The following is a 14,502-nucleotide window of genomic DNA, read 5'->3' as shown; positions in this document are numbered from 1 at the left end:
TGGCAAGCACCTTTACGCACTGAACTATTCCACTGGCCCTGAAATGATCTCTTTACGGAGGCTACTTATGTCTTTTCTTTCAGATGGAGGATTACAAATAACATGTAGATGTACAGAACACATTAAGAGTGTGTATGTAGTGCATATATGCATGGACACACATGTATACACTCACATACATCTCCAAATCCAAGCAGTTCCTTCTTCTGGATGCACACGAACACATTCTTGCCTGTTTGATCCTTACACGCCATACACGCACGCTTTATCACTCTCCTCTCCCCTTCCTTGAGAGTCTTTCTTTGAACCTCGAGCTAGGCTAGCTGCCAGCAAGCCCTGGCAATCCTCCTGTCTCTGCCCCCGTCCCTCAGTGTTAGGGTTATAGGCACACGTGAGACATGTACTCAGGAGGCAGAGACAGGAGGTCTCTGGGGCTTGCAGGATGTCAGCAACCTTAGCTCCAGATTCAGCAAGAGACCCTGTTTCAAAGGAATAAGATGGAGAGTGATAGACTAGACACCACACCACTCCCTCCGACCTTTTCTTCAAGCGTATATATGGCAAGTACACCACTTCATGTGCTCATAATGTCACACACCTATGTTGCACTCATGCACAAGTGGGTTTCGTTGTTTCTTGATTTTTATTATTTGATATACAGTACTGTCTGTTGATTTTCCCCTTCCATTCTAGGTATTTTTTATAATCGCCTTACATTTTAAATGAATTTACTAAGCATTCTTATGAATTAAGTAGGGTTATTATCTTTCAGTAGACATGACATATGAGACCCAGAGAGGAAAGTTACATGTCCAAGATTCAGCAGACACTGGGTAGCATGGCTGGATGGCAAGCCTCACAGGCAGTCTGGAGCTGATGCTCTTAGTTCCTCAGCTAATTTCTAAATAAATGACATGTGTTTCCATCCCATTTTGCTTGATCTGTCTTGATCCTTACACATTTGTTTTACTGGTTTTCAGCCATGCTTTATGTATTACAGAAGTTGGCCTTTTTTGTGTAAGTTTCAAATGTGTTTCCAGTTTGCATTTTCTTTGTTTTGTATATAAACATCTTGAACTTTCAGTCCTTCTTTGTGTTAACTAATTTTATCACTAGCTCCAGTCTTCCTGGCTCTAGAATTATAAGAATAATTTTATGTTGTTTCATCTTGTGCTTTTAACTTTTATTTAAACCTTAGCTACTTTTTGGTTTATTTTGGTTTCAGTAGGGAAATCAACATCACTAATTATACATATTTTTAAAAGAAAATACAGGTTTACCTTTTGATATCTACATACATGCTGACTTCCCCAAGAAATAATATAAAATATACAAAGATATACACAGGCAATTTCTTGTCTAAATGTATCTCCTCTTTTTTTGTGTTTTTTTTAATTAAGAAATTTTTATTCATTTTACATACCAATCACAGATCTCACTCACTCTTCCCACCCCTCCAGCCTTCCCCTATCCCCCCAACCCCCCATTCCCTCCTACAAGAAGGTAAGGCCTCCCATGGGGAGTCAGCAGACCTTGGTATGTTCAGTAGAGGCAGGTTCAAGCCCCTTCCTCTGCTTCTTCTCTTATACATGAACAAATTCTTAGATGGAAATAAGTAGATATGCAAGCACTAATAGAAATAAAAATACATGTTCTCCATATAGCTGAATATTTAGATAAATTATTTTTTTTCTTGAGACATGGTCTTACTTTATAGCCTTGGTTGATCTGGAACTGACTCTGTAGCCTCAAACTCTTAGAAATCCTCCTGTATCTGTCTCCTGAGTGCTATGATCTCAGGTGAGAGCTAATAAATCCAGTTGAGAAATGTAATTATTAATTCAGTGGTAGACTTGGTGCTGCTCACTTGGGAGAGCCCACTCTCCCTTAATAGAACATTGATAACTCTTTATATTATTCATCAGTATATTAATTTAATAGTAGAATATCAATATATCTCTCTGTTATGTATCAGTATATTTACTGATAGCATCCACATTAATTGGTTCAACTCCCTACTTGTAATTCTTATGCTTTGAAGCAACAGGAATAAGCAGGTCAATAGAGTCTATATTGAAGAAACATAATAAAATCACAGGTTAGAATTTACACAGTGGCTTTATCTGTCTGCAGACTAAACCAGCCAGTTCTTGGCTCGGAGGTCCTGGAGTCCATAGTTACACTGCCTTGTAATTTCTAGTGTAACAGCTAACTGCTGATTTGGATCTGTTTTGGAGGAAAGAGGATGAGGAATGTCTGGCTGTCTGGCACTTGGCCAGGTGTTCTCAGCCAGGTGTGATTTTGTTTCCAGGGGACATGCTTCTGTGTCTGGAGCCATTTCTGGTCAACACAACTGGACATGTGAACAGCTCCCCCATCTAGTAGAGAGACTGGGGTGCTCCTTGGCATCCTACAATAGACAGGGGAGAGTCTGGGGTGCTGCTGGGCAGTCTACAATAAGCAGGGGAGAGTCTGGGGTGCTGCTTGGCAGTCTACAATAGACAGGGGAGAGTCTGGCGTGCCGTTGGGCACCCTATGATTGGTAGGACAGCTTTCCTGATGGAGGACTGGCTACAGTTCCTTTGCTTAGGATTGGTGGTCTTGATGAAGCAGGAGAAGCAGAAATCTGGGTTGTGTTGCTAGTTAGATTTATAGAGTTAGAAATACTACATTATAAAAAGATGTTAACATCTGCATGCTAACTCAGAACTGCTAATTTTCAGGGCTTTTGTGGATATTTTCAGTGTTCTTCAGGGCTAGCTGATAGATCAATGGATCCACTTTTTTCCCTCGTTGATACAAAGTCTGTAGTCCTGGCTAGCTAATCTGGAACTCACTATGTAGCCCAGGTTAGCCTTGAACTCATGATGTTTCTGTCATAGCTTTCCTAGTGACAGAAGGAATTTTATTATTGTTATTAACCTTTTTATGTACTATAAGACTTTTTGTGAACTTTTCTAACACATTATGTTGAAACCCTACCAACTACTAGCTTCTGTTTACAGTCTTCAAAATTGCATTATCTTCCTGGTTTAGTTTTCTAGTGGCCTACTTTCCTCTCTTTAAAAGAATTCTGTAGATAATTTAAACCATCTAGTACAAAAATCAGTGTCCTTACAATAAGTGACCTATTAATAGCAGTCACAGGCGCGGTTTTACAGTGAAGGAGGTTCTTGAGCCCCACAGCTCTGGGAGGGCCGCGCTGGCTCTCCTGCTTAGGCAAGGCTAGGAAAGGAGACAGAAGCATGCATGCTATGCAGTTCTGCGTCATTAGCGCTCGCTTGCCCCTGCCCTTCTTTCCTCTCACCTCTTTTTTTTCTGACCCAGTTCTGTGTGTTTGGCTGTAGTACCTTGGCCAGAGGCGATCCTTAATAGAGAGTGTGGCAGGAAGCTTGTTGGCCTATGAGTATACCAGAGAATACGTGGAAGCAGTGTGGCCAAACACATCAGTCTCCTGGGGAAGCTCAGCTTCCTTTAAACACCTGGGGCTGGTGAGATCGCTTAGTGGGGTGGGCACTTCCTCGCTGCACAAGCCGGAAGGGCTGAGTGTGATTCTTGGAAGGAGAGGACCAGTTCCTGAATGCTGTCTTCTGACCTCTATCCACACCTAAACCACGGCACACACATGCCATCTCCCTAAATACTAACAAATGAAAATAAGTACATTCTATACAAGTAACTTTTCCCCCCTCTAAAATCCTCCTATGGTACCAGCAGGGGTCTCTGTGCTGGACCGCTCATTGATGGCGCCTGTTCAGCCAGATAGTGCCTGGATCTCTGGTATGATGGGAGACGGCTGTCGAATCTCTTAACTTCCCAATCGGTAATTGCAAGAGTAACAGAGGAGTCAAGAATGCAGTCCCCTTATTTAGCTCTGGTTCTTAAGCAGCTCTCTAAATGCTTATTGAAGTTCTAATTGTCGGCATTGGTGTTTTGACAGGCTTTATACTTTAGAAGGAAAACTGGTTGAGAGCGGGTCAGAGCTGGAGAATGGACAGTTTTACGTGGCCGTTGGCAGAGATAAGTTTAAGAGACTACCTTACAGTGAGTTACTTTTTGACAAGTCAGCAATGAGAAGGCCTTATGGGTAAGTCTTCATCTTTGCTCACTCACTCTCACTCTTTAGTTACTGTTTGAAGAAGCTCTGGAGCAATGTTAGTGTAAAGGGAGGAGGGTGGTGGTGAAGAGTGAGCATGGCACAAGAGAGGCCGTTATCTTATGTGTTCCATCTGTTTCAAATGTATAAACATAAGCGTGTAATCGATGGTAAGTGTGATGGTACACAGTATTCCAAGCACAGAGGCGGAGGCAGTAGGATCAGGAGGTTAAGATCATCCTCAACTAAGTAGTAAGTTCAAGGCTAGCCTCTCTCAAAATCAAACAAAAAAAGTATTTTCTGTAACCAGCAGTCTTATTTATCAGTTAGCATAAACAGCATTCATGACTGAGAAGTATTGCATGAAACACACTGTTGGGATTTGTAAAAGACTCAGTACCTTTGCACTGAACCAAGTTTAAATTAAATACGGAGCTCCATTCTTGTGAAGAAGGTATCAGGCCACGAGCTCTCTGCATAAATCTCATGGGCAGTTTCAGAGTCTAACAGTGCAGCCAGAACACACGAGTTTTCAGTTGGTTTGAATAGAAAACTTACAGTAGCTTACACTTATTATCATTTTTATTCATTTGTCTTTTTGAGACAGGGTCTATCATGGTCCAGACTGGCCTCTAACTTGCTATGCAGCCCAGGCTGGCCTTGAACTCATGCTTTTTCTGCCTCCACCTCTGAGTTCTGGGATGACAGGCATTCACTGCCTCAGCTGGCTTACATGTCCTCCTCCAGCCCCTTTAAAAACCATAAAATATGAAAGCAATGCAATTGTACCTGCACAAACAGATAGGGAAGCCGAGTATAGAATCAGTGCCAAACTTTCAGACGTGTGTGTGTGTGTGTGTGTGTGTGTGTGTGTGTGTGTGTGTGTGTGTATGTGTATGTGTGTTTACTTGTATGAGGGCACACAGACATGTGGAGGTCAAAGATTACTCCCTTGTAGGTCAAGTGCCTTTCTTGGCTGCTCTCAACATTATTATTTGAGACAAGGTCTCTCCCTTAAACCCAGAGCTTGCTGATTCAATTTAAGGCAGCTCGTTCCAGGGCTCCCTATCTCTGCCTCTTGAGCCCTGAGATGACAAGGCAGTCTCTGTGCCCACTCAGTGTTTCCATGGGTACTAGAAACTCAAACTCTAGTCTCCACGCTTCCCTAGCAAGTACTTTATCCACTGAGCCGTCTCCTCAGCAAGGCTTATACTTCAGTTGCTCATGACACACTATGTATGGTTTTTATCTTGGAAGGACCCTTTGTGAGGATGTTGTGTATAGCTGGCATCTGAGCTTCAGAGCCTTGAGCTGTGACACTGGAGCTTTCTGTGTGGCTGTGGGGATCTATCTCTGCTGTTCTGCACAGAGGTCAGGGCCTCTAGGCTCTTAAAATTGCCTTTTCGTGGCTGTCCTCTGAAGAGGCTGAGTGGGACATCACCAGTTTGGTCCCTAGTAATGTGTATACTGCAAGGCTGGTGTGTGTGTGGGGGGTAAGGCTTCTGGGGAGTAGCAGAGGGAGTGTCAGGAGTGTTGGGCCTGTGCAGGAGCCCAGGCCTTCATGAACGCTAGAGTTTCTTGCCAACAGACTGGTTGCTGATTACCCAATCCGTGAAATCCAACCCTTTAACAACTTCTGCTTAGCAATGCTTGTGAGCCTGCTGTGAGCAGAACTAGGTACTTGGTGGTAATGTAAAAATTGTGACTCATCGGTCTCTCTCATATACATTAGTAAGGTTTACCATTATATATGCGTCCTATTTTTGGAGACAGATTGTAAGATGGATTTTCTGCCTAATGGCACAGACATCTGAAACTTATGAATAATAATTATTATTATATGGTGATAATTGACCTCTTTAAAAACTTTCTGAATATAAATGTCAGCACTTTTCATCCTTTTCCACCACAAGTGGACATAGTATACAATATTTTAAGAAGTCATTATTATAATTATTATTATTTTTGAGAGAGAGTCTTGTGTAACCTGGGCTAACTTTGAACTCTTGATACCTGAGACTCTACTTTCTTAGGGCTAGAATTAACAAATGGGTGGCACCATGCCCAACAAATTTATTGTTTCTGACTCAATCTGGCATGGTTGTTACTTAGCTTAAAAATGATTTTTTTTTTAATCTACAAATAGAAAGGTTGGAAATTTAAATTAAAACTGTTTTGTCTTAGGGTTTCTTTTGCTGTGAAGAGACACCATGACCATGGCAACTCTTATAAAGGAAAAAAAATTTAATTGGGATGGCTTATAGTTCAGAGGTTCAGTCCATTATTATCATGGTGGGACATGGTGGTGTGCAGGCAGACATGGTGCTGGAGAAGTAGCTGAGAGTCCTACATCTTATAGGCAACAGAAGTGATGTGACTGTCATACTGAGTGACACTTGAGAAAGAGACCTCAAAGGTTGTCCCCATAGTGGCACACTTCCTCCAACAAGGCCATACCTACTCCAACAAAGCCACGCCTCCTAATAGTGCCACTCCCCGTGAGATTGTGGGGTGGGGACAATTACATTCAAACTACAACACTGTTATAAAAAAATTGTATTAAAAGTTTGTTTGTAAGCATAAAGTTAGATAATACCCAGGAAGCCATTAGGAATGATTTAGAATGGAAATGTGAGGTCTTATGGCACCAAGCACAAGTGTCAGTGGCCAGGGGCTTCTGGGAGGTGAGGGTAGTTAGAAGGATGGTTGTACATGATATGGTATTTGTAACTAACAGTCACGTGTTCCGATTGCAATTGTCTCCACAGTCAGAAAGCGTCTTCACTGCCTCCCATGGTTGGATCGAGGAGGTCTAAAGGGAGTGTAAGTATCAGCAGCTTTCCTCATTAATGTTCTAGCTCTACAGAGCCATCCTCTGGGTTTCAATTAAGTTCACAGGAATAAATCTTAGCTACCTGGAGGCACACAAGCAACTGTGTGAAACGTTACTAGAGTTTCAATGTAACAACTGAAGTCCTAAACAATAGCTAATGCCTGTTAGAAGATAGAATCCAAAACTTTTTCCTTTTTGATGCAACTTATGTTGTGGTTATGGTCTGAACAGGAATTCATAGCTGTGAGAAACTTGCTAGGTCACAGTAGTGCTTGGGGTAGTCTGTGTCTAACAAAGACTAAGAGGAACTTTAGGTAAGAAAATGCCACCCTCGGTTGTACTTCTCTGAAAAAAAAAAATCAAGAATTATCCTAAATGCTTCGTCCCACCCCAGATGCTTTCCCTGGCCATTCCCTCGCTGTTTGTTACCTGAGCAAGGATTGATGATGTGCCGGTGATGTGGGAACCAGAGCCTGCAGTGGGTAGTTCATCTGCTAACAGTTCAATCTGCACTGCAGCTCACCATAACCTCCAGTCTGTACTGCAGCTCACCCTAACCTCCAGTCTACACTGCAGCTCACCCTAACCTCCAGTCTGCACTGCAGCTCACCATAACCTCCAGTCTGTACTGCAGCTCACCCTAACCTCCAGTCTACACTGCAGCTCATCTCCCCCACCCCCACCCCCTGATCCATAGTTCCCTTGAGGATGAAGTCCACTTTGTTTTGGAGGGCTGAGGTAGCAGGACTTTCTGGCTGAGGGTTCTCTGCTCTCTCTCAATGGCCTTAGCAGGAGTGATCAGAACTGATGTAGTGTTCCTACCCAACTCCAATTAGCTGAGCAGCAGTCATGTTCTGGTGTGTTGTAAGCTCTTGGTGATCAGTGATATTGTCTCCTAATGGACAAGTACATATCCTGTCCTGTGTGCTTGTTTCATGACATTCTTAATGAAAAGGAAAGATAATTTTGTGTTTGTGTTGTTGACTCTCAGTCATGGAGACTGTGCTGCTTATGATAAAGCTCTTGTCCTCGATGCTCTTCACACTCTAAGGGAAAGACAGAAAACTACCTGGAAGGTTATGAACAGCCTGAAACTGAGTACCTAGCACATGGCCACCAAGAACATAGAGTTTGAACACTGCCTCTGGGTGCCAGTGCAGAGTCTAGTGGATGCAGCTGAGGAAAGTGGTTTTAGGAGCACGGTGGTGTGAGTGAAGGAGAAATGGGTATGTGAAGATGTCAACATGGTAGCCAGGGTTCAGTGTCCACCCAAGACCCTACTGTGCCACGTTCTTTCCAGGACCTAGTGGAAAGCCAAATAAGACCCATGAATTTAGGTTTTCTCTCCTTCTCCTCCTCCTCGTCCTTGTCCTCCTCCTCCTTCCTCCTTTTCCCTTCTCTTAAATTTCATCCTGAAGACATAACACAGGTGCCCCTGCCTTCTGTGCTTAAAATGGAAAACAAAGCAAAATGGGAAACATGAAGTGTAGAAGTAACAGGTCTCAGGCTTCCACTGAGCAAGCGGCAGGAGAGTGACAGTGTGCACCTGCTTGCTCTGAGCTATGGATTCCTATCCTTGCACCTTGTGGTCAGTGAATCTTTAGGCCAACTTTAGCAAAGACCCTTCATGTCTGTAGGGTGATGTGCCAGGAAGTCAATTTCTATATGACCAGCTCCAGCATGAAAGTACGTCTTTATCCTTGAGTAGAGGGAGTCCTGAGAACCTCTGAGAGGTTAAAAAAAAATGCCATCCGAGTCAGTTGAAGAACCTCAGATCATTTATGCAGAAAGAGACTTATGTGGGGTGATTCTATAGGCAAGCCACGGAAGTGGACTGAGTAGGACATGGTGAGTCTAGATTAGGTAGACAGCAAGGGAAACGAACTGATTATTATTCATGAAGAGACAGAGTTTGCTTGGTGATTGGGTAAATAGGGTTGCTGGAGAAGACAGAAACCAAGATAACCACAGGGTTTTGAGTTTGGATGCCAGAAAAAAGTGGTAGTTCAATGACCAGGAAGAGGACAGGCAGAAGAAAAAATTAACAATGGCTTCCTTTCAAATGTGCTGAATCGATTTGGCCAGCCACATAATGACCTAATTTGAGGTAGAGACTGTGTGGTACTGCCAGCACTTAGGACAGCTTGGCATGGCCCAGGCATCAGTAGTAGTGTAGCTTGAGGGAATGGGTGAGTAGGAACCTGGAGGGGACAATTCAGTGATAACCCCAGGTGATCTAGGGTTAGAGAACCTAACCTCTCAGGGAGGAGAGTGAGTGAGACTTGGGTCAGTAGCTGAAAACTATCTTCACCATTAAAAATGATAAATGAAATCCATGGGAGATTTATTTATTAAGGTTTATTTTTAAATATGTGTATGCCTTTGTGGGGCTATATGCACATGAATGCAGGTATCTGTCAAGGCTAGGCAAGGGTGTCAGATGCCCTGAAGCTGGAGTTACAGGCTGCCTGTATGTGGGCGTTAGGAACTTGTGTGCTCTGCAAGAACAGCAAGCCTACTTAACCTCTGAGCCATCTCTCCAGGCCCAAGACTTGTATTTTGTTCTCTGGCTTTATGGAGGGCCTTGTGGCAGAATTCTTTTTGTGTACACATCATGCAAGTCTCAGCTCTTCACTCTCATAGTACAATGGACAAGCAGTGGTTAAACAGAAGCCCAGTGTAACTGAATAACTCACCCAGGGTCACAGAGAAAATGGATGGCAGGACTCAAGGCACAACCCAGCTCTTCATGTTCCCAGCCATCGCACGTTGCAATTTTGTGTTTACAATATGAAATCTGAAAAGCTAAAGTTTTCATTAACGATGAAAGACTGTTCCTGCTCCAAGGCACATGTTCCAGCACAGTCACGCAGTTTCCTTCCTTGCTCACTCCTGAGGAAGATTTCTACATTCATTGTGAATACTGGTTCTCAGAATGGTGATTGAGTATCCCAGTGTCTGGCTGGGGCTGAGCCCTGGGGTGGGGGGCAGAGATAAGTAAACAGGCATGCCTCTCTTTGATGCTCGCAGTCTATTGCAGGAGACAACTGTTGACTCAACAATTCCATAAGTCAGTGGATAACTACAGAGTGTGATCAAATGGAAGGAAACTACAGAACAGTGTGAGAGAAAATAAAGAGAAAACCAATTTAGATAGCCTCACTGAAGAAGTGACTCAAAGATATAACGTATATTCCCGTTCAGTAGAAAAGGGGCTCAAAAGGTTAAACTTATCTCCACGTTATTAAAATACACAAATTAAAATGCATTTGTGTTTCTTCTCACAGCGCTGCTGTGTGTATCCATCTCTTCATTGCTCACTTTATCAGTCACGCATCCATCTATTCTATCAGATATCCACCCGTTCACTCCATCAACTCTCCATCCTTCTGCTCTCTCCACCATTCAGCCACATAATCATCCATCTGTACACTCTTGGAGCCATCCATTCACCCATTCTATTAGCCATCCACCTAGTCACTCTATCAGCCACCCACCCATTCATCTCATCAGCCTTCCATCCGTCCTCTCTATCTGCCATTCATTTGTATGCTTCATCAGCTGTACATCCTTTTACTTTATCAGCCATGCATCTGTCTACTCTGATAGGAACCACTCTATCCATTTTATCAGCCATTCACCTATCCACTCTGTTAACCATCCACTCATCCAGTCCATCAGCCACACACTTATCCACCTACATCTGTATATCTTCTCTACCAGCCATGCACTTATCTGCTCTGCCATCCATCCATTCTCTCATTCATCCATCCACTCTACAAGCCAGCCACTCACTTGTTCTATCACATGCAATCTATTCACTCTATCAACCTATTATATCAGTTTATTCATCTGATCAGCCATCCACTCAATACATATTTGTTGAGTATTTACTAAGTGGCAGGAACAACTATACACACTTAGTGTTACATGTATAAAGAGACTAATCAGGATCTTACACGGTATTCTTTCAAGTCCTCATGTGTGTGCTAGGGGAATTCAGATTGGTTGGATAGAATATTCAACCACAAATATGTAGATGATTTCAGACAGGAATGAATGCTATAAGTGAACTAAAATATGGCAGGGCACTGACTTCATGTAAAAGTCTCGGAAGCTGAGATATTTGTGGTGTGCAGGAGCCAGTCCCGCAGAAAGGAGAGGAAGGGGGAGGAGTTGAGGCGGAGTTCTTCAGAGGAGCCAAAGGTATCCAGGCTTGATAGGTATCAAGAGCTTGATCGGTGAAAGGGAGGGAGAAGGCCAGGGCAGTGGGCGCTGAATGAAGTAGGAAGAGTAGGCGGGCCCAGTCCTAGACAAAGCAGGGCTTGATCCAGGCCTTCATGAGATGCCACTGAGGGACTTAAAGGAAGAATTCTAGTATTTGATTTGTACTTTTAAAGATGAAAACATTAAAATTATGTGTACGTGTGTGTGTGTGTGTGTGTGTGTGTGTGTGTGTGTGTGTGTGTGTGTGTGTGTATGCACATGAATGCAGGTTTCTGTGGAGGCCAGAAGAGAGTGTCAGATTCCCTGCAGCTGGAGTTACAGGTGGTTGTGAGATGCCTGACTTGGGTCCTCTGCAAGAGCAGCCAGTGCTCTTAACCACTGAGCCATCTCTCCAGCCCCTGACTTATGATTTTTAAAGCTCATATGGCAAACACAGATTGGGGAAAAAGTGGAAGTAAGAGGCAGAGGGTGCCTGGAATCCAAGTTTGGGATGAGGTAACTGGGCTCTGTGGCTGCAGGCTTGATGGTGTTTCTGTCTATTAGAAGTCAGTTTTGAGTGTTGCTGCTGCTCAGCAGCTATTCGTTGAGTGCCTGTTCCTTCCTGGACACAGTCGTGGTACTTGGGTGTCTGAGATTTCAAAGCCCTGACTGTGTATAGGTTACCATTCTAGTGCACAAGAGAAGAGTAGGCCTGGTGCCTTTGATGTCAACCAAGGAAGAGCTTCAGGGACAGTCTGTTCAAACAAGGGAGGAGAAAGGAAGGCAAAGGTTGTGTTGCTGTGCGGTTAGCATCCATTTGAGCAGAGAATACCATGGTGCCGGGTGAACACAGAATTCCCATTCAACTCACTCAGGGAATGTGTGGATGCCTGGCAGTGAGCCACCGACAGCATCCTATGCCAGTAAATCCAGTCACAAGCTCGGTTTTTAACAGCAAAACTCATTTACACCTTCTCTGTAATTAATAGGTTCCCCTGAGAATGCTGGGCTTGATAGATCATTAACAGTCTGGCCCCTGGGGAGGGATATAAGTGAGGGGGCTGTGTAGGAGGGGCTGAGCTTCTTTAGGTACCACAGTTCACCTCACCCACTATTGAACCTAAAGGCAACATAGACCTCGATTGTTAAGAATTTATGTCTCTCATGCAGCTTTCTAGTAACTGTTTTGTTGCATGAAGAAGAGTGGGAAGGAGAGAAGGTGGGGGGGAAGGAGGGAAGGAGGTGGGAGGGAGAGAGAAGAGGGGGAGACATAGGACTTGGATACAAGCAGACTGAAAACAGCCAGTAGAATCCTCTGTACCAAATGCTCTGCCAACTGATAGGGGGGAGAAGTGCAGAAGTTTCTCAGTTGAGAATAACTTTAGGTTACTGTTCTATTCTTAGAGTCAAAACGAAGAGAAAAGTGGTTTCTTTTACAAAGAAAGGGCCATGCATGCAGGGCTGGCCCCTGCAATGCCGCACCACACAGGATAAGGGTGCCCTCTAGTGGAAAAGAAGTAAAATGACGGGAATGTGGAAAGTGACTCCACTTGTTTTTTGTTACCATCTTGTTAATGCGTATTATGGTCTGTAATATTTGGGGCCAAATATTAGGATTTCCAGGGTTTTGATGCAAGACTCAATTGGTTACCATGACTTCATGAGTATCACAAAGTCTCTATGAGACAAAATTTAAACACATTAAAATAAAATTTTCCTGTTCTCCAAATTGAATTCTACTACATGGGAAACTGAGTCCAGGATGGGCAAAAGGGCAGCTCATACCTGCCATCAGTAGACGCATATGAGAGAAATACCAGCTTATTAATGGAGCACCAGAGACGCTCTGCTGCTCAGCCAGGCAAACTCACAAAAGGACCTCAGACTTGATATTTTATGGCCTACATTTTTGGGTGCACATGTATGAGGGTTGGAAATGGTTTATTGTGGCAGTGAAGGAAGCTGGAGTTGGTTAGCTCTTCCTGGAACAATCCTAGGGAACTATAGAAGTGAAATCTAGCTGCCCCCCACTGTACCTAGATGGAGGGGTTATTGAGGGTATATTTGCTTTGTGTATGTTTAGAGCCGAGTTCATTGTTCCTATTTGATCTTTCAGTGCATGTGAGGTAGACAGGCCAGTGGCTGAAGGGGGAGCCTGAGAGGTAGAGACAGGCCAATGGCTGAAGAGGAGCCTGAGAGGGAGAGACAGGCCAGTGGCTGAAGGGGGAGCCTGAGAGGTAGAGACAGGCCAGTGGCTGAAGTGACTCCTGGCGCCATGTTTTTGCAAGGCATCCTATAAATTTTGGCTGCTTCTTGGTTGTTGCCATAGAGGCATAATGTGCTGTTTCTGGGATGGCTTTATCAGAGAGCCTCACCACACAGTGGGTGTTTCTAGTACTTCTGACATTCCAAGACCTCAGCCTGGGAGGTGGAGGAGATGACACAGGAGGTGAAGTGCTTGCCCGGGAAACACGGTGGCCTGAGTTCAGATCTCCAGCTCCCCCATCCAAAGCCAGGTGTGTTTTTATAATCCCAGATGAGGAGATGGAGACCGGAGAATCTCCAGGTTTCTCACCAGCTAGCCTAGTGAACTCTAGGCTTTGTGAGAGATCCTGTCTAAAAAAGAAGAAAGGTGGAGTGATAAAGATGCCTGATGTCAGCCTCTGGCCTCTACATGTACCTTTATGGGTTCATACCTCTTCTACACACATACAGAAATAGAGACAGGAGAGGGAGATGGAGACAGAAATGGGGAGTGGGGGGGAGGAGCAGGGTAACAGAAACACTATACCTTGAGAAAGCATTTCTTTTCGTAGACAATGCTTCTGACAATACCTTTCTTTAAAGTTGGAAAATACTGTATGAATGCGAACAGCACATGGTAGTGCTGCTTTATCAACTACCGTCACAGCAGGGGTTGGCAAATCTCTCTAATCTCTAGCAGCAATGACTGCTGATGTCTGACCCGTGCTCCGAGTCACACATGCAGCAGGCAGTCCCTCCCTCTCCTCTGTCTCCCCTTTAACTTCCGTATGATTTATCTACCGCATACAAGTTATATGACCAAGTATCCGCAGTTCTTTCTTTTCTCGCAGTTGGGTTTGCGTTTTACTTGAAAGGCGCCTGGACAGCAGTCCTTATTGAGTAGTTGAAGCATGTGTGAGCATTAGTTATCAACAACACACCTTCCTTCTATGATTGTCTCAATTAATCAGTCTCTAAAAATTATTTTACTGTTGTGTGATGTGTGCACGTGTATGTAGAGGTCAGCTGACGTCAAGGGCTCTGTTCTACGGCTCTTCACCTTATTTTCGGAGATAAAACTTCTCACTGAACCTGGTGATCGCCAAGGATAGACTGGCTGGCC

The 14,502-nt window shown here is 43.9% G+C and overlaps 1 protein-coding gene across 2 annotated transcripts in view; it reads left to right on the top strand.

Moving 5' to 3' along the window:
- Window positions 1–14,502, top strand: part of Dcdc2 (doublecortin domain containing 2) — a 206,231-nt gene that overhangs the window by 87,605 nt on the left and 104,124 nt on the right. For both annotated transcript variants that reach the window (XM_028880833.2, XM_028880796.2), the window contains exons 6-7: window positions 3,941–4,087; window positions 6,865–6,919. In XM_028880833.2, coding sequence (XP_028736666.1) covers window positions 3,941–4,087; window positions 6,865–6,919 — 202 coding nt within the window. The remainder of the gene's footprint in view (window positions 1–3,940; window positions 4,088–6,864; window positions 6,920–14,502) is intronic.

This window comes from Peromyscus leucopus, chromosome 5 (assembly GCF_004664715.2).
Source record: "Peromyscus leucopus breed LL Stock chromosome 5, UCI_PerLeu_2.1, whole genome shotgun sequence".
NCBI classification, from domain to species: Eukaryota; Metazoa; Chordata; class Mammalia; order Rodentia; family Cricetidae; genus Peromyscus; species Peromyscus leucopus.
Note: the sequence above shows the minus strand (reverse complement) of the source record. Positions and strands in the feature narration are given on the sequence as shown.